General features: G+C 46.8%; 3 protein-coding genes and 2 non-coding genes across 7 annotated transcripts; 1 reads left to right on the forward strand and 4 right to left on the reverse strand.

Annotated features, from left to right (window-relative positions):
* Nucleotides 1-2,054: 2,054 nt before the first annotated feature.
* On the reverse strand, nt 2,055-2,158 carry LOC120653042. Its single transcript, XR_005666738.1, has one exon. It is a non-coding gene; the product is annotated as a small nucleolar RNA Z103 (small nucleolar RNA).
* Nucleotides 2,159-2,240: 82 nt separating this feature from the next.
* LOC120653101 lies at nt 2,241-2,328 on the reverse strand. The gene has a single exon (XR_005666785.1). It is a non-coding gene; the product is annotated as a small nucleolar RNA U31b (small nucleolar RNA).
* Nucleotides 2,329-3,694: 1,366 nt separating this feature from the next.
* LOC120646825 (glucan endo-1,3-beta-glucosidase 3-like) lies at nt 3,695-7,623 on the reverse strand. Its single transcript, XM_039923314.1, has 3 exons — nt 7,320-7,623; nt 4,240-5,496; nt 3,695-4,129 (listed from the first exon to the last, which is right to left on the reverse strand). Exons 1-3 carry the CDS (start codon nt 7,384-7,386, stop codon nt 3,951-3,953), a joined length of 1,503 nt encoding a protein of 500 aa, XP_039779248.1. The 5' UTR covers nt 7,387-7,623; the 3' UTR covers nt 3,695-3,950.
* Nucleotides 7,624-9,899: 2,276 nt separating this feature from the next.
* LOC120646826 lies at nt 9,900-16,821 on the forward strand. Of its 2 annotated transcripts, none has more exons than XM_039923315.1 (15): nt 9,900-10,147; nt 10,228-10,279; nt 10,490-10,667; nt 10,748-11,079; nt 11,985-12,169; nt 12,259-12,307; nt 13,034-13,118; nt 13,400-13,751; nt 13,825-13,920; nt 14,008-14,056; nt 14,147-14,269; nt 15,108-15,212; nt 15,299-15,390; nt 15,484-15,637; nt 16,157-16,821. In XM_039923315.1, the coding sequence occupies exons 1-15, from the start codon at nt 10,005-10,007 to the stop codon at nt 16,445-16,447; spliced, it is 2,286 nt and encodes a 761-aa protein (XP_039779249.1). In that variant the 5' UTR covers nt 9,900-10,004; the 3' UTR covers nt 16,448-16,821. The 2 variants fall into 2 exon arrangements, with proteins under 2 accessions (XP_039779249.1, XP_039779250.1); XM_039923316.1 differs by having other exon boundaries at nt 9,915-10,147; nt 16,166-16,821.
* Nucleotides 16,822-17,009: 188 nt separating this feature from the next.
* On the reverse strand, nt 17,010-20,184 carry LOC120646827 (homocysteine S-methyltransferase 1-like). Of its 2 annotated transcripts, XM_039923318.1 has the most exons (8): nt 20,053-20,184; nt 19,685-19,959; nt 18,691-18,747; nt 18,335-18,540; nt 18,095-18,224; nt 17,774-17,977; nt 17,578-17,649; nt 17,010-17,499 (listed from the first exon to the last, which is right to left on the reverse strand). In XM_039923318.1, exons 2-8 carry the CDS (start codon nt 19,835-19,837, stop codon nt 17,350-17,352), a joined length of 972 nt encoding a protein of 323 aa, XP_039779252.1. In that variant the 5' UTR covers nt 19,838-19,959; nt 20,053-20,184; the 3' UTR covers nt 17,010-17,349. The 2 variants fall into 2 exon arrangements, with proteins under 2 accessions (XP_039779252.1, XP_039779251.1); XM_039923317.1 differs by having other exon boundaries at nt 19,685-20,128.
* Nucleotides 20,185-21,683: the final 1,499 nt, after the last annotated feature.

Here is a 21,683-nt window from a genome sequence, read left to right on the forward strand (position 1 = left end):
AACTTTTTCACAACCGCATTTGCATCATCAGAACCCGCCTCCCATCAAGTGGAAATCAGGACTTTCTTCAGAACAATGGCAAGAAAATCCATGGAACATGGGAATAAGGCGCATAATAGAAAATAGTAATTATTAGCACCAAATCTTTTTAGGGTTCAATCTTTTTGTTTCTCCTATGTGTATTAGGATTCTTTATAAAAAATGATGTGTATATTTGGATCATCAATTTGTTAACAATATATCACCAGCTCATAAAAAACAATATTACATTAAAATATGTTTGAAATACACATTTATTCTTATATCCTTTTATACACTATAAGAATATATATATATAATTTATTAATTCAAAATGTTATGAACTTTTTCTTATAAGAAAGTTACGAAGTTTGACTGTTGAAATTATAATATATTTACTTAGAAGAAACTAAGGTTTGGAGAGACAAAAAAAGTGTGACAACTGGGATTTTCTTACAACGAAATCTGCCTCAAGATTGATGCAAATGTTCACAATTCAAATTAACCATCAATTTCATTTTCACGCGCTGTGTTCGGCTGGGTAGGGCTGATTTTGGGTGATTTAATAGTATTTTGTGAAGCAGAATAAGCTGGGATAATGTCCAATCTCAAAAGTATTTTTGGACTATGTACTTGACTACATTTGTACCGAGGCCTCCAGCAGATGCAGCATCGTTTCATTACTTTCGTCGAGCTAGCACGTACTGTATATGAGAACAGACGGGGCCGTATGCAGCAAATGATCTGTCGTATTCTTCACTTTACAAGTAGTCGCCGAAAAATAGCAGCATCCACCTGCGGCCTGTCCACGATTGGATTTCCCTCCCTTTCTCCTAACCTCTCCTGTTGCCCTTCTTGTATCTCCTTTTGACCTCTTCCATCATCTACACGGCGTGCTATCACCACCGCTTGATAGTTATTGCGGTTGGTTACATGTCGTTATGGACATGAATTCGGGGTACCAAAGGTTTGTCCGTTACGCATCATCGTTCGGCGTTATCCCTTTGCTTGCGCGGATATTTCTTCATCAGGTGTTGACGAACGTCGTCCCCGCTCAATCAATGTACCAAGAGCACCAAAAACCATGGCGATGGAATGGCCAACTGGTCATCATCAGAGAGAAGTGTGGCAGATGATTCCGGCCGGCTCGTCACATATGGACGACGATGGTGACGACGGCTCAAACCCAAAGGCGAATCCCACCTTGGCAAGCTCCCCACGCCGGCGCCGGCGGCCGACGCCTAGAGCGCCGCGGCGTGCGGGTGCCGGACCGGCAGAGCAAGCGCAGGGGGCCTCGATCAGATCACAGACAGAGAGATCCAACAGGTCGGCTAGTGCTGCGTTGCTCAGCCGTCAAACCGCAAAACAAACACAGGTCGGTGTGCATGATGGCGGTGTGGCATGCCTCCGTGGAGGGGCCACGCCGGTTCAAATCAAACTAGCTTGGCTAAAACGGTCTTAATTGCGTTGCCCGTGACGTGACCGCGGGAGAAAAAGGCCGGAAAAATCACCATGACTTGGCCGTTGCCTTGCATGCCGCGGTGGGCAATAAGCCCCAGAGAAGCGCGATGCGTGCACATGACCAGCAGCATTGCACGCTGACAGCGATAACATCGCTGCTCTCTTTCTCCCACTGGACCGGTTGCGATATTTTCTGCAGTGACCATCTCGGCCTGTTTCCCGTTGACGACTCGACCGACGACGCCACACAGCACACCGCACTTTTTTCGGAATGATGGGCTGGATGGGCCAGCGACAGCCCATGACTGCTACTTCCTCAAAAAAAAAAAGACGGTCCATATGGATGGGCTCGTGATTCCGTGCTGCCCGAGTCCAGCTAAGATGAGCCCAGCTTCCGTCTTGCAACGTCTTTCAGAGCCATAATAGTATTTTCAGAATGATGTCAATTTTCTAAAATTTCGTAAACATGTAATTTTTATAAACATGTGAGGATAGTTACGTCGGTCTGATTTTTTATAAACATGTCGTAAACATGTAATTTTTATAAACATGCGGGAAAGATTTAAGAATGCTAGATGGATCAGATTTCTGGCTTGAATCCTCCTCCGAGGAGAAGAGATTACATGTGCGCACAGCTTAATCATAGTCGATCAGCTGGGGAAAGGGTCCTCACTTCCATCAACATTTCATAAATATCAATATTAACTAATAAATATTCCAAGAAAAAACTGACACTGCAGGGAGTTGATTTGATATGCAATGAGTCAGATTAACATGTGTCAATCAGCAAAGAGCCCGCGATAAGAGCGGATCCTAAGACTGGGGCGACAATATCATATCATCATCCTCAAATTCTGCAAGTAGCACGATTCGCCTATCTAAACTTCGAAAGCAGGATCGATTGCGCACAGAAGAGACAGGCTCTCAGTTAAGGCCAGGTTTTTCCACAAGCCAAGATCCATCGGAAGAGCCCTTCAACCTCCCCTCCTTTGCCACGCTCCCCAATCTTACCGATTCCTTCTACCTCGTTCTCTTGCGAAAGAACAAAAGAGAGTTCTTCAGCAAGAGAGCGAGATTTCACGAGGAATCGCTAAGTTTGAAGAGCGTAACGCAAAGGAAAGGCTGAAGGAACCCTTCCTCCGGCCTTTGTTTCGGTGTGGTTAAAGCAAGAATAGTCATCATCGAGCCATCAATTTGTCATCCGGGCACAATATCAGATCAATCAACCGGTTATATTAAAAAAATCTTTTGAATCACAAGCAAATTGGAAGGAAATCTAATGATCAATCAGAAAAGAAGCGATCTGTTGGACCTACGAGAAAATGCGAGAATCTATTGGAAGAAGCCGCATGTCCAGAGGTCCATAGGTATGATCTGGCATCTCTTCGCAAAACGTAAGCCTCGGATCCGCTCAGCAGCGACCCGGGCGACAAATCTTTCAAACCCGAAGAGTGCTAAGCAAAACTAACCTCGAGAGGAAACGAAACCAAATTCACGAGAGAAAAAAAACGAAAGCAAAATTAGCTGCGTCGACTGTGGCATGGAGAGGAGGTTGAAGGCGAAGAGATGAGGACGGCGGCGCCGAGGACCAACGATTATTGCGATCTACTGCATTATTATATAGGGGCCTTGGCTAGGGCGTGCGCACGGCTGCTAGAGCCAATTACATTTATACCCATACAGGCCTCTTGGGCCAAGATATCGCTGTTTTCGGCCCAAGTCGAGCAGTTTAATAGTTGATGCTTGGAGGCCTCATGGGGGCCCAACTGGAATGGCGATGGGCCTGTCCCATCTTCCTCTCTGCAAGAATTGGACAAATCCTCAAACTCGTTCCGGTTCTCCAAGAACTTCATCAGCGAAATATCTTAATCCCAGTAGTTACTTGGTAGCTGCCGTTGCCCCTTTTTTTTAACTCCTAATTTGGAGGCCGGAGGCCGAAGCCTGAATGTCAGGTACTACGCTGATTTCAGTACAAGTCCTGAGAGAACGAAAGCAGACCGAGGGAGAGCATGATTTTCAACCAAAAGCACCCTTGTGCGTTGGGGGACTTGGAGCACAGCTTTACACTGGTTTGTTCGCTTCAGGGACAGCATACGAACAAGCTGTTTTGCAGATGGAGTACAAGTACAACCTATACTCCGCCCCGAACATTTTCCGTTCGTTCATCGCATCCAACCAGCCACCAAAAGGAAATTAGAAAGAGCAGTCCAGAAGATGCACAACGGAGCAATGATGGCTGAGCTTCTCGCCAATTCCCGTTTGTCCCCAACCAAAAGAGAAGGCCGGCGGATGCAAGAGCAACAGAAGCACATCCTGTTCCATTCGGAGAGACAATAGTCCCCTCCACCAAACCAACACCCAGGCCAAATCCCACTTGACAGCAAAAAGAATCATCCCTCTCGCGAACGCCTAACTCCTCTGCAAGTCTCTGCATAATCGCGGGTGCCTAGTACTACAAACTACAAGCCTCTCTACAACAGGAGGACGCTCAAGAGCAGCGCGGCGGAGACGATGCGGGCGAGAGCCGAGACGTCGCCGACCGCCCGGTGCGCGCCGGAGCCGCCCTCCGTGGAGTTGGACGACGGCGCCAGCGAGGTGCCGTTCAGCAACGCCGACCCGTTCTTCCCAGCGTAGACACAGGATCCATGACCTGCAGAAACAGAACAGCCGGCACAGAATAAGTCTAAATGTCTAAGCATGTGGATCAACAGAAGGCAAGAGCTGAAATCGGTGGTTGTCCCCGAGTGATCTGAGTCTTACTTGGGTCGGTCGTCGTGATCACCGCGACGCCGCTGAAGTAGCAGGTCCCGGAGCCCATCCCCATGCCGTGGTAGTAGGCGTTGAAGGCGTACGTCGCGTGCGCCTCCACGGTGTCCGGCTCGTAGCACGGCTGCCCCTGCGTGAGCGCGGAGCAGTCCACCTTGCCGGGGCCGCACGCCCAGTCCAGCGCCGCCTGCAGCATCTTCGGGTCCGCGTCCTCCCGCGCCACGCAGTAGGTCTGGTTCGTCGTGTCGTTGGCCAGCAGCACGCCGGAGCCCGTCAGGTGCAGGGTGTACGCCGGGACGCCGTTCATGTCGAACAGGCCCCAGTACTTCTCCGAAGTCGACCCCGGCCGGGTGTCCTCGTCGTACAGCTCGTAGATGAAGGTCGGCACGGCCACGCCGGGGTGCTTCGGCGTGCCGGTGCTGTTCATCACGTGCCGGATGAGGTTGCTGTTGTAGGTGTCGGCGTTCTCGGCGGTAGCGTCAGGCTCGGAGGAGGGGTCGCCCTTGTGCGGCCATCCGGTCTCCGTCACCATCACCGGCACGTTGGTGACGTTGAGGTACGACATGGCGAAGTAGGCGGCGTCGACGACCGCGTCGAAGACGTTGGTGTAGTGCAGCAGGGTGTTGGCGTCCACGGCCTCCTTGTTGGGCGGCAGCGGCCGGAACAGCGCGTAGTCCAGCGGGATGACGCCGTTGGAGCGCATGTAGTCGTAGTAGGGGTACACGTTGAGCATGAGCGGCGACCCCGTGGACTGCAGGAACTTGAGCATCGGCACCAGCACGTTGTCCAGCGACCGGTTGAAGAAGGCCTGGGACGGCGGGAAGGAGTCGAGGATGATGGACGACGAGTGCGGCGTGGAGATCTTGATGTATCGGTCCAGCGCCGCGGCCACCAGCGCGTTCTGGAGGTAGCGCATGGCGGGCATGAGCAGCGGCGCCGCGTTGGCCTGCGCGGAGAGCACCTCGGACCCCACGGCAATGGCCGTGATGTTGACGGCGGGGAAGTGCGCGGCCACGTTGCGCGCCACCCAATTGGCCGCCGTCGCGTTGGAGTTGCCGATGGCGAGCAGCTGCTCGTTGGGCACGGAGACGATGACGCGGATGCCGGTGTTGGCGAGCGCCGCCAGCATCGCCCGGTCGGCGTCGTAGAGGCGGACGTGGCGGATGTTCTGCGAGCGGAGCAGCGTCGTGATCTGCGTCGGCGCCGGCACCGACGACATGGCCGTGCCAATGTTCACGCCGATGTAGGCACCTGCACGCCATGACAAACAAACCAATATTAGATTAGAGAGGTCAAAATGTCAGAAAAATTACAGCGGTAACCAGCATGTCACGAAATTGATTTCCTGTCGCAAACCATCAGAATAGAAGTATCAGGTGGGCATAATTTCCTTCGTTTTCATTTGATTAATTAATGCAAAAGACAGGAAGTGCATCGTAAGGCAGGAATCCAGGTAGAAAAAATCATTCTTTTGAGCAAAGTTGTTGAGCAAGAAGAAAAGAAGTTTAAACTAGTACAGTAGCACGCTACAGTACAAAACAACAAAGGACTAAATGCTGGATACAATCAGTTTTCATATTGAAGAAAAGAGCGAAAAAAAGAGAAATCGAGATTTGGGACAGGACGCCCAAGCTAGCTGTAAAGCACAAGACAGGGCAACTGGGTACGGAGAAAGACGTTGGAAACAGGAGCCACCACGCCGCGCCTCCATGCGCCATGCCGGCCGCCCACACCAAATCCTGGGCTCTGTGCGGTGGCCACAGTGAACCTGCGATGCCCGCCGGCCGCTGCTGCGAAGGAGCTGTGCCGCATCCGCGAAGGACGTGACTTGTTTTAATTGCGCGGGGCCCGGCACGGCCAGAAAATCCCAGAACGGGACGCTGCCATGTGGTCCCGGAAACGGCGACCACAGGCGGTCAAACGGTACACTGCACCCTGACCCTGGGGACGCACCGCTGGTTACTGGCTGTGAGCCTGTGAAGCTCGCAGGCCAATCAACAGGTGATCCGTGGTGCTAATCACGGAGTCATTAACAGAACGCAGCTCATGATGAACACCGAATCCAGCCACACCACACTGGTGGTCGGTCAAGGGAGCGACTGCTGGAGGCTGGAGCCAGTGATGACTCTCACTCTTCACTACGAGGGATGGCCGGATGAGATCAGTTGGATCATGATGAAAAAGATGGGCGACTGGGGCGGACATGTAGGGCCCTGAAAGGTTGATGCAGTACTAAAGATGAGGCATTGTGCAAACTCGGAGCCAACCCTCTTCTGGCTAAACTTATGCACAAAGCGATCAGAGATTCATGCTAGCAACCTGCTGCAAGCTTTCCGCAAAGCACAAGGAAAGCTGGGTTAAATAAGAGTACAGCTCATTGGGGGATAACAGCCGTTCATCGGTTTAGCCGTTGCTGGAGCAACTAGCCAAGAGTACTTTACCACTACTTCTACCAGTATCCCTTCCCCTGGCAGCAAGTAAATCTTATTCCACGACCAGGCTGATTAATATGATAATGACACTGGATATTCCTGCCAAAACGCATAAACCCATATAAAAAGTGGCGCACGTGAAGGGAGCAAGGGTCGAGAACTGAGAATGGGGAAACAAACAGGGGGAAGGAAGGAATCCCATGGAGAACGAGCGGACAAGCAGAGCATGGGGGGCAGGATTTCCAGTCAAATCCAAGCCCAAAAGTTACCTGCCGGTAAACTAGGCTCCTAGGCTGTTCTAGACTCCCATGCTTAGGTCTTTGATGATATTAATCTATTGGTAAGCATACTGGTTATGGAAGAACTAACAGGAAGACCACAAGACGACAAACTTAATCTGAAGGGAAAGGGACATCACTCAATCAGCTGGTCTCAATCACACTGCGTATGCTCCAAGATCGCAACAAGAAAACAAGCCTACAGACTTAAAGCTGGCAGTAGCACCGCAGAGATGCGAGGCAATGAGCAAGAACGTGGAGATCGATCCATGCATCCAGAGCCAAGAACAGACATATCCAAATGACCAAATCAGAGCAGCAGAGTAGAATTGCAGATCAGAAGAGAGGGTACGAGGAACCTCACCATCTTCACCATGAACTGCTGCGACGCCCAGCAGGAAGAGGAAGAAGACCAAGAGCAGCTTATTCATGTTGCCGCAAGAGAGAAGCCCCTTGCAGCCCTTCAGGTCTCCCCTGTCGCTGCAATCTTTATCGCTCTCCAACTGCTCCGGTCCCTCTCCCCAACGCCTTCACTGCAACTTCCAATCTGCCTGAACCCGAGAAGGGTTCCCAGAAGAGCAAGCCAGGAAGTGGAAGGGGGAAGAAGAGATGGGAAGGAAGGAAGCGGAGAGTGGAGGCAGGCGGCGCGGTGTGAATGTCTGGTGGCAAGTTCGGGTTATAAATATGAGAATACAGAAAAGGAGGGTCTTTTGTACAAAAGCGCGGGGCGGGGCCCAACGGACGGGGAGCACACCATGGGGCCGAAGCCCCTGGGGCCTGGGGGTGATCTCCGACGCCGTATATCCCACTGACGTGTGGGTCCACAATGCGCATGACCCACGTGTCAGTGGAAAAGCTCCCTCTTCGGGAGCAGCGCGTTCAGCCGGTGGCCGTAGCACCGATCACGCTGCGCATGTCAGGAATCCAACGGCTGCGACACGATCTCGGGGCGCCACGAGGCGGGTGGCGCTGGCGCACCCATCCCGTCGCGAACCCCACGTACATGCGTGCTGCGGCTAACAATCCGGACCCACATGCCAGTGACTTCACACGCGTAACGACTGGTCGGCTTTCCCAGCTCCGGGACACAGCGGGCGTGGGCTTGGGACAACGGGAAAGAAACAAGCAAACCCCGATAAAGCTCGCCCCCGCCACCGACGAGTGGGCCAGGATCCCGACCCCGCATGTCAGCTACAGCGGACAGTAGGCCCATGGGGACCGTGACGCAGATGGGTGGGGGCCGGACACGCTTCGCGAGGAGGAGGAGGACGGGACGGGGTCTGACGTGGCGCAGCAACGGTCAAATTTCGCGGGCGCTCGGCGCCCCGACCGGCCGTTGCTGCTGCAGCACGGAACGAGCCAGGCAGCCAGCGAGGGCAGCGCTGATCGCCTGCCTCTCTTTTCCCACGTGGCTCGGCTCGGGCGGTGACTGGGCGCGCTCGTGGCGATGGAGCTCGTTGCCGCACTGGCTTGCCTTGGCTTTCGTCCCCAACGCCAACGGTCATCTTCGCACTCGCCGAAGGTCGTCTCGGCGGCGTTTACGTCGTGCGTACGAAAGGTTGCCGGAGCCCAGCGTTTTTAACCTCACCGTGTTCGGCAGGCTGGAGCTGGAGGCTGGAGCTGGAGTAGTGTGAGAGAAAAATACTGTTACATGGCTGGTGACTGGAGGCTGGAGCTGGAATGGTGTGAGAGAAAAATATTGTAGGGCTGGAGGGCTGTATACCAGCCGAACACAGTTTGGATGAAGCGTCGAGGGGTCAATTTGAGCGGTACGAGCGTAGTGAGTGCAGTGCTGCTACACGAGCGTAGCTAATTTCATCTGTACTCCACCCACACAAGAGATGCTGAGATTATTATGATAGCAACCCGATCAAAAAAATAGATTGTTGGGCTAAGGATGTGTTTGATTCAGAACGAAATTAGCTGTATATTCGTGTGTGGACCAAGGACCCTTTTTGTCTCATGCTAATCGTCAGAGGGTAGCTCTGGCCACACCACAAATGCTCCTGTGAACCCCGGGTTAGAAGGCTAATTAAGTTCATACTTTGAGCCCGAGGACAAATTTTAAACACGTATTTTTTTTCATTGATGTAATCGAACAAGTAAATAGAGCGCGTTGAATCTCTTTGGCATGAGCTGTCGAGCCTCACTTCATTAACGAACCATGTAAAAGTTAATCCATAAAATGCAAACTATAAAAACCTTATTAGCAAACTTAAGCATCGATGTAAAAAAAACTTAAGCACCTTATTCACCTTTTTAAGCACGAGATGTAAATGAGTAAATGACATGGGGAAAACCTGGGTCTTTTAGCTAATCGCCTTTTGTACATGCTCTAATGTAGCCATGTCAACCGATATTACAGCTTGAATTTGATCGTCTGAAGTGAATTGGACAAGCCCATATATTCTTATAAACCCAAACTTACAACTGACTTAGCTCCTGTTTGGCGGTGCTCATAGAGCAACTTCTAGGCTAAATCCAGAATAAGCTCTCAAACAATTTTTCTAATAGAAGTGATTCTGTGGTGATCTCCGTGGAGTGATTCTTTGAAATGAAAAGCTGGGAGATGAAAAAAAAAGTAGCTTCTCCTGATTCATTTCTCACAATTGGATCCATTTTTCATAAAATTAATCTTACAGAATTATATATAATTATTTTCAGTTAGAGAACCACTTCTCTCAAAGATCAACCTAACTAGAATTAGTTTTTTAAAAAACTAACTAAAATAAGTTGGAGCTCTACCAAATAAGCACTTAGATTAGATTCGGTCCAGACCAGACCTCGCGATTTGAATTTACGCATTTTGGACTGGGCCGAGCTCGGGCATTTTCAGTTCTACCAAACACGCACTTAAATCCAGCACAGCCCATATCTCACGTCTGAATTCACGCATTTTGGCCGGGCCGAGCTCGGGCATTTCCCTTTTCTAAATCTAGATCGTGTTTCCACCGGCGGAACCCGATCTAGAACAGCCAGGTGAATCTTCGTCCAAATCCCCCTCCTAAACCACCTCCCGTCGTCCCGCTCAAACCCTAATGCCGCTGTAATGGCCACCGGCTCCAGTTCGCTGATTTCCCACCTCGACCGCTCGCCGGACCCCGACCACTGCCCCCTCTCTGGGCGTGACAGACTGACGGTTCAGCCGCCGGCGTCGGCACGCGCCGAGTCCTCGCCTCGCCTCCCCGACAGGTGAGCTCATCCCGCTGGCCCTTCCACTTCCAGTGCGGCGAAATTTCCGAAGGCTGAATGTTTGCGTGGTTCCCGCGCAGGTGCGAAGCTAGCGTTGACACTGGACGCGCCGACGGAGGTTCCCAGCAGCAGGTAGTTTTTCGCCCGTTCCGCTCAAATCCAGCGTTCCCGTCGACACATGGCCCGCTGACGCGCGTTCGCCGCGAAGCGTTCGGTGGGTTTTTCTCGCTTCTCCCCGCGCGACGCGACGCGAACGCCGTCCCAAACAGGGCCTTTGTTTACTGTTTTCCCTCTCTCTGTTTTTTAGAAGGAATATGTTTTAATGTACTACTGTGCTTGCAGAGTTGGCCAGGGCTACCAAGGGGTGTAGAATTTAATCCCAGCGATGGTGATCTTCTATGGCATTTAGCTGCAGAAGTTGGGAATGGTCAGGCCGAGCGCCATCCATTTATCAACAAGTTTATTACGTCTGTTGTTGATGATAGAGGATTTAGTTACACTCATCCTCGAGATATACCTGGTATGTAATATTGTTGAAGTAGCATCATACCTGTTATTTTACCATCTATTTATCTGTCAGCACCTACCGCAATCTTGCAGGTGTTAGGCAGGATGGACATGCGTCATACTTTTTCCATAGAAGATTTGAGTCATACAGCAATGAGGGTGATGAAAATATTATCTGGAAAAAAATTGGAACCTCTAGATCAATCTTCTTGGATGGAACACTGCAAGGTTGCAAGGAGGTGTTTGTCCTATATGCAGACATGATGAGTGATAAAGGTTCTCATCAAACTGATTGGAGATTACATCAATATCATATCAGAAATACAGTGAAGCATGAGGAAGAGCTAGTGTTGTCTAAAATATTTTTTGAATCACGAGACAGTCTGTGTGAATTGGCTGAAGAAGCTCGTGTCGAGGCTGAATTGGTAACTACTTTCTTCTTATCATGTCCATTCCTATAATATGATTTTATTTTCTTGTAATACATGTCTTATATTTTCACGTCAAGTCTTGCCTCCTTTGATTTTCAGTTATCATTATTAAAGGACACTTTAGATATGCTGGAGTGTTTGGTCACTAGTGCTGGAGAAAGGACATAATTTACTAACCGTTTTTGTCTCTGTCTTATTCGCGAGTTCAGTTTTCATTGCAAATAATAATTTGGTTAGGCAAAATGATATGCCAAAAATAGAACAGTTTCTGAAGTTTGTTTTTCCCAGAAACTATGGTAAAAAATGAATTTCTATTTTAGTATTGTGCTTGACATATACAAAAGAGGGAATTGTGTTTACACAAGTCATTTACTCATTCTACTCATATGTTATGGCCCCTATAATGATACCTCTGTTGAAAGGACATTACTTTTTCGGACATTCTATTAAAAATTTCTATTTCCTGCTAACCAGAATTGTTGTTGCTTCTAACCTAGAATAAAACTTTGACTATGGCATCTGGAGGTATTTGTTTATGGGCATTGGTTTATTTGCACTGTTCATTAGTTCCTTTGCAACTTCCTTATTTTCTCTTATCACCTGTTCTCTATCCTTGTCTTGGCAACTGCTTTATTTATAAATTTGTATCAGTGTTGTCGTTATTCATGAAATTTCATTTTAGTTATTTTCAAGTCCATATTAGTTAACCGTTTGAGATTACTAGACATGCTATTTCCTGAAGCTTCATATGAGTTGGTTTTGTAAAAGTTTCACACTGAATGGTGTCTCTAGATAACCCGTTTGAGATTATTAGACAGGCTATTTCCTGAAGCTTCATATGAGTTAGTTTTGTAGAGTTTCACACTGAATGGATTGTTGTTTCTGGATAACTTTTGCAGGATGTTTCCACGCCTGTTGATTCAAGAGAGAAATGTATTACATGTTCTAACCCCAGAGTCTATAATGAGACTGATGATCTTGATCATATGTCTCTGAAAGAGCGCTACCGGATCCTTCTAGCAGACAAAAGCACTTGCCCTGCTACATTATCAGCTAGGGAATCTAGTAAAACTGCTTCCAAAAGGTAGTGCAAAAAATGTATGGATTCATTATAGAGGAATGTGATTTGGTTATTATATGAATGACATTTTATTCCCTTGATGCTGCTTGCAGAAATCAAGAGGTAACAGCATACAAAGAAGATACATGTAGCATGTTGCAGGTGCTGTTACACTTTTCTCGGTTATCTGATTAATTATGTTTGCTGTTATGCATTTCTGTCACCATGTTTGGAAAATTCAAGGTTTCTTTGTATATATATATAAAGGCTTCTCACATGCTTAACTTGCTAAATTGTATCTGCATCATATTAGTGTCAGTGCTAATAGCTACAACTGTGTGGGTTTCACATTTTTCATGGTGCTGCTACTGCAAAACCATGCACTTTTTTTATTCTTTAAATATGAACATGCTAACTGGATATTGGTACATTGATTTAGAACCTGATGTGTTTGGTTCCAAGATAAGTGATCCCAATCTGGTGTTAGAAATCCTAATAAATTAATTATTCTTTAAACCTATTTAGTGATGTTGCTATATAGGAATTGATATTGGTTATGGGTCACTGAGATTGATGATCCATGCCTTGTTTGTGAGATCCATTTCCAAGAATACAATGATGTAATTTAATCTTGCTGCTGGAACTCATAAAGTAAAATGAAAGCGATGCTGAAAATTACATCTGAATTTACTAGCTTGAAGGTTTTATATGTATCGATTAATGATTTAATGTTATCAAATACTCATTGTGTTACTGTATATCTATATGGATTTGCTTGTGGTAATGTATATTAATAATATAATTACACCTGTTGAGCCTGATGTTTTATTTTCTCTTTACCCCCTCTGAGAATCTAGCCCCTTAACCTTTTATTGTAAGTTCATACAGGAAATTTCCTCCGCACCTCCTATTATAGAGAGTAATCCCATGGATGATAGCAACAGCAGTAGGTTGCTTTGTGGAGATGATTCAGGTACCCAAATATCTTTTCAGGAATGTTTTGTTGGAAGCATTTATATCATAGTGCCCTGGACAGCTCTGCCATAAATTGTTCATATGGTGTAGTTTCCTGCTCTCCTGGTCGTAGGAACAACATTAACAATTTTCTTAACTATGGGCTATGTCAACCGACTCATGAGCTGGACGCAATGTGTCCTTGTTCAATCATGCCTAGTGTGCATTTACATGTATAGAAAACAGTGATAATAATAACTCTGAGCGAGTAGTGCTAACAATTTATTGCTGGAAACTCAGGTTTCTTGAGTATTTCTGGCATATCATCTTGTACCGGCCCATCCATATGTGAAGTTGGATGCTCTCATGATCCAGTGGAGGAAAATCAGGTAGGTGGCACTGCAACTTGTGGGAGTGAAAGCAGTGAACTTATTGTAAGAAAACAGGGGGCCCTTCTTGCTGATGTTAAATTGGAGCCTGCATTTGAAGGGTATGAAATTGACCCTTCTAAATCACCTCAAGAAAATCCCGCTCAAGCTGAAGGCTCAGTACCATCTTTAGGAGTAAAAGATGAACTAAATGAGTGTGATTTACCTGGCTTATGTGAGAAAAAATTCAGTTCCCGAAAACGCAGAAAAAGGAAAACGACAAGGTATGCTGCATGAATAACTTGTTTCATTTTTATTGTATGTTGTAAACCATGCTTATGAATAGCGTTTGTGCAGTAATTCAAATGAAAAAATGCTTGAAGAAGATGCTTACACTAATGATGAGGGCATTGCTTACTGTTCTCGTCGAAGGAGGATGAAGAAAACAGCCACGTATGCTGCATTTGTAACTTGTCTTTTCTTTTTGGGTTTACACTTTACACTTCTTTGAGGTACTATGCTTACAAAAATGATGTGCAGGGATTCAATTGAAAAGGCACTTGATGAAGATGCTCCAGGGCTTCTAGAGGTGGCTATTTGTTGCATATATAATTACGTATGAATATAATAATCTTTCATTCTGTGATTGTCTGTGCTTCATTTTCTTTTTGGCCTGCAGATTCTTCTAACCAGAGGAATAGCAGTTCAAGAAATCAAACTTTATGGTGCAGAAGAAGATAATGAAATGATTCCAGATTCTTCAGAAAGTAGCTTTGAAGATCTTGAAAATGTCATTGCAAATGTAAGATATTCTATAGCAGTGTTTAGTACGACAACAGATGAATAATTTCATCTCTGAGAAACAAATGACAGTTTAATTTGGTGAAAGACAACCCCACAACTTGAACAAACCGCGAACTAGGTTGGAAACATTTGAATATGGCTGCGGAGTGTGAAGCGTTTATTCTGGGTTTGGTAGGAAAATTTGACTGTTAAATATAGCGCAACTGGAAGCAGATTGAATGGTTTTCCAATAAATATGCTGTAGGCCTGACAACTATATTGAAGAAATGTCTAATATCCTCTATGCAATTGCCGATGTAAATTGGTTATCCGTTGCGAGTGTTTCTGTGACTTCAAAATTGATATGCTAAAATCATGTTAATACTATATACTATCCTCAAATTATGGGAGCCTTGCATCAGGAAATGATACTTGCTAGCAATCTGATAAGTATCCAGAGTCTGCCATTTACTGTTTGGACTTCATTAGCAGCTTAAATAATTACCAGAGTGTTTATACTAGAAGGGGCAAAACTTGACCGTTGGAAAATAGTCAAGTTGCCAATAAGAATATTGTAGTGGCCATATACACGGGCATATGAGCTATACCTCCTGTTTAGACTGGAGGGCAGCTCTCATGTATCCCTCTTGATGCTGTGCACTCTATATTTATACATGCTACTCTGTAATCTAGTTTTCACTTGTGTTGCCATTTACCAATCAATGAAAGAGTTTGTTGACAGGCATAGATCTTCTATTTTTATCTATTATCTATAAACTTTGTACCTGACTGCTGTGTCGAGGGACTGTAGTTACCTCTTTTGTGTTATGGACTAATGCTATTTGCTCAATGTGCAGATATTTCCTAAGAGAGCATCTCTGTTGAAACTGTCAATAGCTAGACATGAAAAGGGGGAAAAGGCTATCTACTGCTTATCCTGTCTAATTTCTCTTATTGAGCAGGTATTTTCTCGCATGCAGACACTCTACCATTAAGTTTTCATTTCAGGCAATCTTGAGAGCTTTATTCATTTTTTCTCCTCTTGTAGTCGCGCTACCTTCAATTCCGTGACTGCCCTGTGGAATGGGGGTGGTGCAGGGATCTGCAATCCTTCATTTTTGTATTTAGAAGCCATAATAGGTTCCTCTTACCCATTAATCTTTGCCCGATATTTCTTGTCAAAATGGTTGGAAGGCTTGTTTTAATGGTTCCCATTTTCATCTTGCTACACAGGATAGTCCTTGAACGTCCTGAATATGGTTATGCAACATATTTCTTTGAGGTTGTGCAATCGTTGTCAATAGAATGGCAGATCCGTAGGTTGGTTATTGCAATGAAGCTTAGTGGCTGTGGAAGGACAGCTCTTATTGAAAACAGGCCATTACTGGTAAGGCTTCTTGCTTCAGTATGCATTTTTTTTTCAACGCAAAAACTGGTTACAGGCCAGACAGCTACCTAGTAGCTGGGGACTATTGTGCGACCTAACTGGCAATTATGTGTTAACAAATAACAAATAGGGGCTCCCGCTCCATGTGGCCTAGTGGAACCACTGGTTTTTCTTTCAGTTTCTTCGCATATCTTGTGCGTGCTGCTGATTATGGTTACAATATATGTAGAAATGCTAAATTTATATGTAGCAGTGAGGACTTGGTGGGTGAACTGGAATGTGGCTATGCTCCCGTTTTTTTTCTGAATCCTGATCCTGCTCAATCCACTAATGCAACATTCTCGTACAAACAATATATTAAGGATCCTTGCTACCTCTTGCTGTAAAGTAGTTAACTTAGCCATTATAAGATAGTCTAGGTCTTGATGTTTATGATTTCTTTACCAGTGCGCTGACGACCAGGTTTGCTAGGTTGAAAAATGAGACTCATGTCTTGTTACTTTGTTCTGCTTCCATCATGTGCTTCAGGTTGGTGAAGATTTAACAGAAGGCGAGGCACATGTTTTGGAAGAATATGGCTGGATAAGAAACACTGGTCTTGGGACAATGGTCAACTATCGTGATCGTGTGGTCCATGACAGGTGGACGGAGAAAAGTGTTAGCGATTGGAGGGCGAAGATAGGGAAGCTTCTAATGACTGGTTATGCTGAGGGCCAATCAGTCACAGTTTACGGTCCGAAGAAAGTAGCAAACCTGTTGGAAGCTACTGGGGATGCTGAAATTGATATAAAGTTGGAGGATCCTTTTTGAGACATCTGTTGTATATAGGTACGATATGTACTTTGTATTGTAGTATGTAGAGCTGAATGCATCCAAATAAACTTTCGGTTGTACAAAAGTGGACTTGCAACTTCACCATAACTTACCTGACCTTGACTATAGGCTAGTGATGGGTAGCCATGTTATGTGTGCCTCTGTAGGTCTGAGCAAAACGATGTTAATGTAACTGTTGTTGCCAGAGCAGTTTAGTCCAGTTGAATATACTTTTTTTTTTGAACTCCAGTTGAATATACTTGGGCCATAGTGATATGGAGCAAGCAGAGTATTGTAAAATTGAATCTGATGTACTTGTATATTTGTGAACTGAATCCATTCGAGAGTAATTTTTTTCCCAGGGAAGTTAACACTTCTTTTTACCAGTTTTGTAGCTGTCAAGATAATGTATGTCACTCTTAAAAATCGACCCGTTGGAAATATCTGCTGGTTATTCTGGATAACCTCCAGTACTAGAGCGATGAAATCGTTAACATCTCGCACTATTCTCATCAGAAGTATGTCGCAAAAGAATAAATTTGCAGCTGGAAGCACATTGTACAGGTTGAGCATTTTTATAAAAAGAATAGTTAGTTGGACAAAAGATTCTGGCAGTCTGATAATCTTAATTTGGTGAGGAGAGCGCCATATCCATTATCCAAACAACATCAACTCTTTTACTCAAAAAAAAAAACATCAACTCTGTTACGACCGTACCTAGATCTGTGGGTAAACACTACTCGTCAACAGTACAAACCGTTTACGTTTTGCACTGCCAAATTATATTTAAACGTTCACGCGATGAGCTCAAAATTGAATGGGGGGAGAAGATAACTGCAGAAATTTATATTTTGAATTTTATTCCGGCAGCATAGCGTAGTATATCTATTCTGAAGAAATCAGTGCCCTGCCCTGCCCTTGAGGATCTTGGAAACGGCCCGAATAGTCGAAGGCGTGGTCCGGCAGCATCCTCCGATGAGGCTCGCCCCGGCCTCCTGCCATCTCTTCGCGAGCGCGTCGAAGCTCTTGTGACCCAAACACTCGGCCGGCTGCCATACACACAGAATCAGTTTTTTTGGCGAGCAAAGCTCCAGGTTTCTGTTCGAAAAAAGCGCAAAAATACTCACCAGCCACCTCTTTGCTCTCCCGTCCCAAACCTCGCCACTGTTCGGGTAGACAGCAATCGCCTTCTTTGTTTGCTGAGGGGAACAGAAAGGAGAATTGATTAAACAGAAGCATACATAAAGATCATCATGTTCAGACAACTGATTAACCGGTATGAAGGTCAGAATGGAACTGCTGTGCGGAGAGGAGGTCGCTGACCTTCCTGAATTCGCCTATGATGCCTTCGATGAATTGAGGCGGCGTGCAGTTCACTCCTACAACAGCAACCTTCTCGCTCGCGTTCAGAATCTGAAGGCAGCCTGCGAAGCTTTCCCCAGAGCACAGGTGCTTGCCGTCCACGGAGCTGAAGCAGATCCAAGATGGGACCTGGATGCTCTCCTCGTCTAGAAGCTCAACCAATGCCTACACGCGAACGGTTATTCATTTCAGTCTGGGGACATGAGAACATCAGCTCAACCTGCGTTTCTTGAACTATAAACAGCAATTCGTTTCACACTGGGGTTCAGATTCGGAATGGACCTGTGCCTCCATTTTGTTAGGAATGGCTTCAAATGCAATCAGGTCAGGGCCGGCACCTGCAAGGACCTGCAGCCGGCGCCTGTGGAAGTCCTTCAGTTTTTTAACTGTGATGTCAGCTCCATATGATCCACTGTAAAGATCCAAGATTGTCCCCGACACGCATTAGACAAGATAACATGCCCTAGGATGTGTGACTAGATAATTCATAATGCTGCTTCATTGTTAATATCCTGATGTTACCTGTACTCTGATCCATCAGCGAGATATGCTCCATAGCTTCCAATGGATGCAGCGACTAGGGCACGGTTGTAAATAGGCTTCGACTTCCTCAGTGTGGACTTCCAGAATTCGTCCCGTGCTTCCAGGGCCAGTTTTACACTTGTTCGCAGCAAGTCTTCAGCCTCATCCAGAGACATTCCTCTGGCTAGGAACCCCGGGATCGTTGCCTGCAGGAAAAGATAGATGAATTCCTAGAACTGGTAACCTTTGAACCTCTATGGCCTATTGAATTGAAACATGAAGCAAACTTTTTTTTCGAGCTCAGAATTTGGTCTGTCATGTCTTCTATAGTTCTGAAGATGAAAGCCAGAAGATACCTGGTAGGATGATGAAATGATGACGTCAGCACCGGCTTCAAGGTACTGCAAATGAACCTGGACAAGTACAGTAAAAGGGAAAATGTCAACATGGTCCCATTTCAAAATGATGTCCTTTTTGTTGATCTAAATTCTAAATCTAATTCAATGTTCCAGAATTTTCACTCCATAAGACTGATAGATGGGCCCAGATGTATTGGTGTGTTTACTTATCCTGCCCATCACTGCTATGTCATATGTTTTGCATCAAATTACAATTCAAGATCTGGTGTGTTCACTGACAGATGGTTTCAAATTTTTACACAAGATTATGATTCAGAATCTCTGGTGTGTTCACTGACAGATGGTTTCAAAATTTTGCATAATATGCTAAATTTCTGCTGATATGTAATGTCTAGTTCAAACAAACCATGCTATTTTTTTAAGGAAAAAGAAAGGAAGTCCAAGGCTGAAGACTGAACGTTCACACAGAAAATGGTTGAAGTCCACAGCTGTGTAGTTGGTATCCGTCGAAAGTGGAAAAGGAAAGAGTAAAAAAAAAAGGGGAATTCTTGTGCTGGTCTGGTCACCAGTCACCACCGTCCCCAAGGAGCCGAGAATTCAACCTCTGCCACGCCACCTGACCCTTGACTTGGTTTATTTGACCTAAGCAACAGGCTCATAGACTGAACTTTTTAAAACTTCGGCAGAACATATGCACATTTCGAGGAAACCTAGATCGCTATTCGGCGCAGCAATCGATTTGCCTAAACACTAATATACAGTCACACACAGCGCGGCAAATTATTTATTTCCCACGGTGAGAAGAAAAACACTTTATCTGCTGCAGCATTGCATCGAGCACGTGATGGGTGCACCGCGCGCAGTGCCCAACTCGCAACAAGTACGAATGCAAGCAACCGGTGGCGCGGCGCTGGCGATGAGATGCCCGCCAGTTGTCACGCTATGCACATGCCGGCACGTCGGCGGGGGGCGGGGCGGCCAGGGCTGTTACCTCCTTGACGAGGAGCGGCCTGGCGATGAGGCATGCAGCGCTCCAGAGCGGGTCGTTGATGTCGGCGCCGAGCGCCTCCAGCTGCGTGGCGAAGCCGCCGTCGATCACCGCGCACCCGCCCGCTCTCGCCACGAGCTCCTCCACCGCGCCCATCTCCGGCCGCCGGTTCACGCACAGCTACGCAGGGCGCGGAGGCAGCCGATGGAGAGAGACCTTGCTTCGACGTGATCAAGTGAGGTGCGCGGCGGGTAGGGGCTCGAGCCGCGAGATATATACTGGTGAGACGAGAATGAGATGGGATACGGTAGGTAAATGGCGACTAAATTTGGCGACAAGCCAAGCAATCCAGGAGGCGATCGCGAGCTCACCAATGCCAACCAACGAACGTGGACTGGATCCTGGGGTAGGTGCGCTCGCAGATCAGCCCGACCGTCCAGGACCACGATGACCGGATCATGGATGGGCTCTGCTTTAAGTTTGAACTTTGAACCGGCGCAGCGCAACAAAGACGCGTAATGACGCGTAGAGATAGAGGATCGCCGAGTTCAAGGGCCATCAAATCTGTCTTTCTTTTTGTGCCTTAAAAGAATATCTTGTTAAAAATCTAGGCAATTTTCGGTATATTTTAATTCCAAAATTAAATGTATAAACTAGCAATATTTCTATGACTTTAAGGAGTAAAATAAAACATGTGAACATGTTTATACTTATCACACATATAAGCATAAACAATATAAATAACCAAAGTTTCAGGGAGTACCCTAAAGCGGGGCCGTTGCCGGAGGCATTGGCTGCGCTGTTACCAACTGGAGTAGACATCTACTCGGTTGGCCTCAGTCGAAGTAGTCGAACTAAATCGGTGCAGGAAGAAATTCGCAGTGCAGTCCCACGAACGGTCACCAAGATGTAGTCGACGTAGTCGTTCGGCCACCAGAATGTAGTCGACGTAGTCGTTCGGCTCGTCCACCAGGAAGTAGTCGTACAATCGGGCAAAACCTTAGTATTTTTGAGCAGTCACGCTAAAGCGTTACCCAAAAACCTGATTGCCCGCCTATCCCGTGCAGGATCTCAAGGCGAGCAAGGTTTCGGAGGCCTGCTCACGCTAATTCTGTGCGCGCAGAAATTAGCGTTGGGGAACTCAGTTGTTGCAACTGGAGAGGGAGAAGAGAGGAGCCGAGTTGCCTCAGTGCTCTGGTGTAGGATGGATGAGGGGAATGGCACTCCTTATATAGTGACTCAGGTGCTCAGGATCGTTGAACCTGGACACCATCAGAGTCATTTAGGTGATGCGGTTATGGCCACCGCACCGCCCGTCCGGCCGGCCGCGCCGCGCCGCGCCGCGCCGCGCCTCGCCTCGGCCTCGGCCACGGCCACGGCCACGGCCACGGCCCGGCCCGGCCCGGCCCGGCTCGGCGAGGCGAGCGCGCGCGCGCGCGCGTGTGGTTCACCGTCCTCCTCTTACCGGCTTCACAAGTGGTGTACAAGAAGTCCACCTTTTAAGTCGGTTGAGATCCTCCTCAATTCCCGGTACGGAATTAAACATTGATTCCCTAGCATTAATAGTGGGCTTTAAATTCTTTTAATGATTTAGAATAAATGGGCCAAGCCCATTACTCCAACAATCCCCACCAAGAAATTCAAGCCACACTAGAAATACCCTCATTCTCTCATTGATATACCAGTATTCGACAGAGACTGTTAAGTTGAACTTCCATCTAGGACAAAGGCTACACTTATTCACAACTGTGCAATGGACTATGCCTTGAATTGCCAGTTTTGTGCAAACAAGTTTGACCAGAGCCCTACACTGGTACTAGGCTGCAAAAGCATCCCCGCGGTTTGGAGCTTATAAGTCATACTCCAGGCCCTTCATGAGTTTCTAGAGAATACCAAATTCTCATAGACCATGACCAGTGGTCAAACTCATATAGGTGTGTTCCTTTCAGATGTTCTGTAGGACAACATCTTTGTTTCAAGAAAACAACTCATTTGTTTAAAA

The sequence above is a fragment of the Panicum virgatum genome, chromosome 9K (assembly GCF_016808335.1).
Source record: "Panicum virgatum strain AP13 chromosome 9K, P.virgatum_v5, whole genome shotgun sequence".
Taxonomy (NCBI): Eukaryota; Viridiplantae; Streptophyta; class Magnoliopsida; order Poales; family Poaceae; genus Panicum; species Panicum virgatum.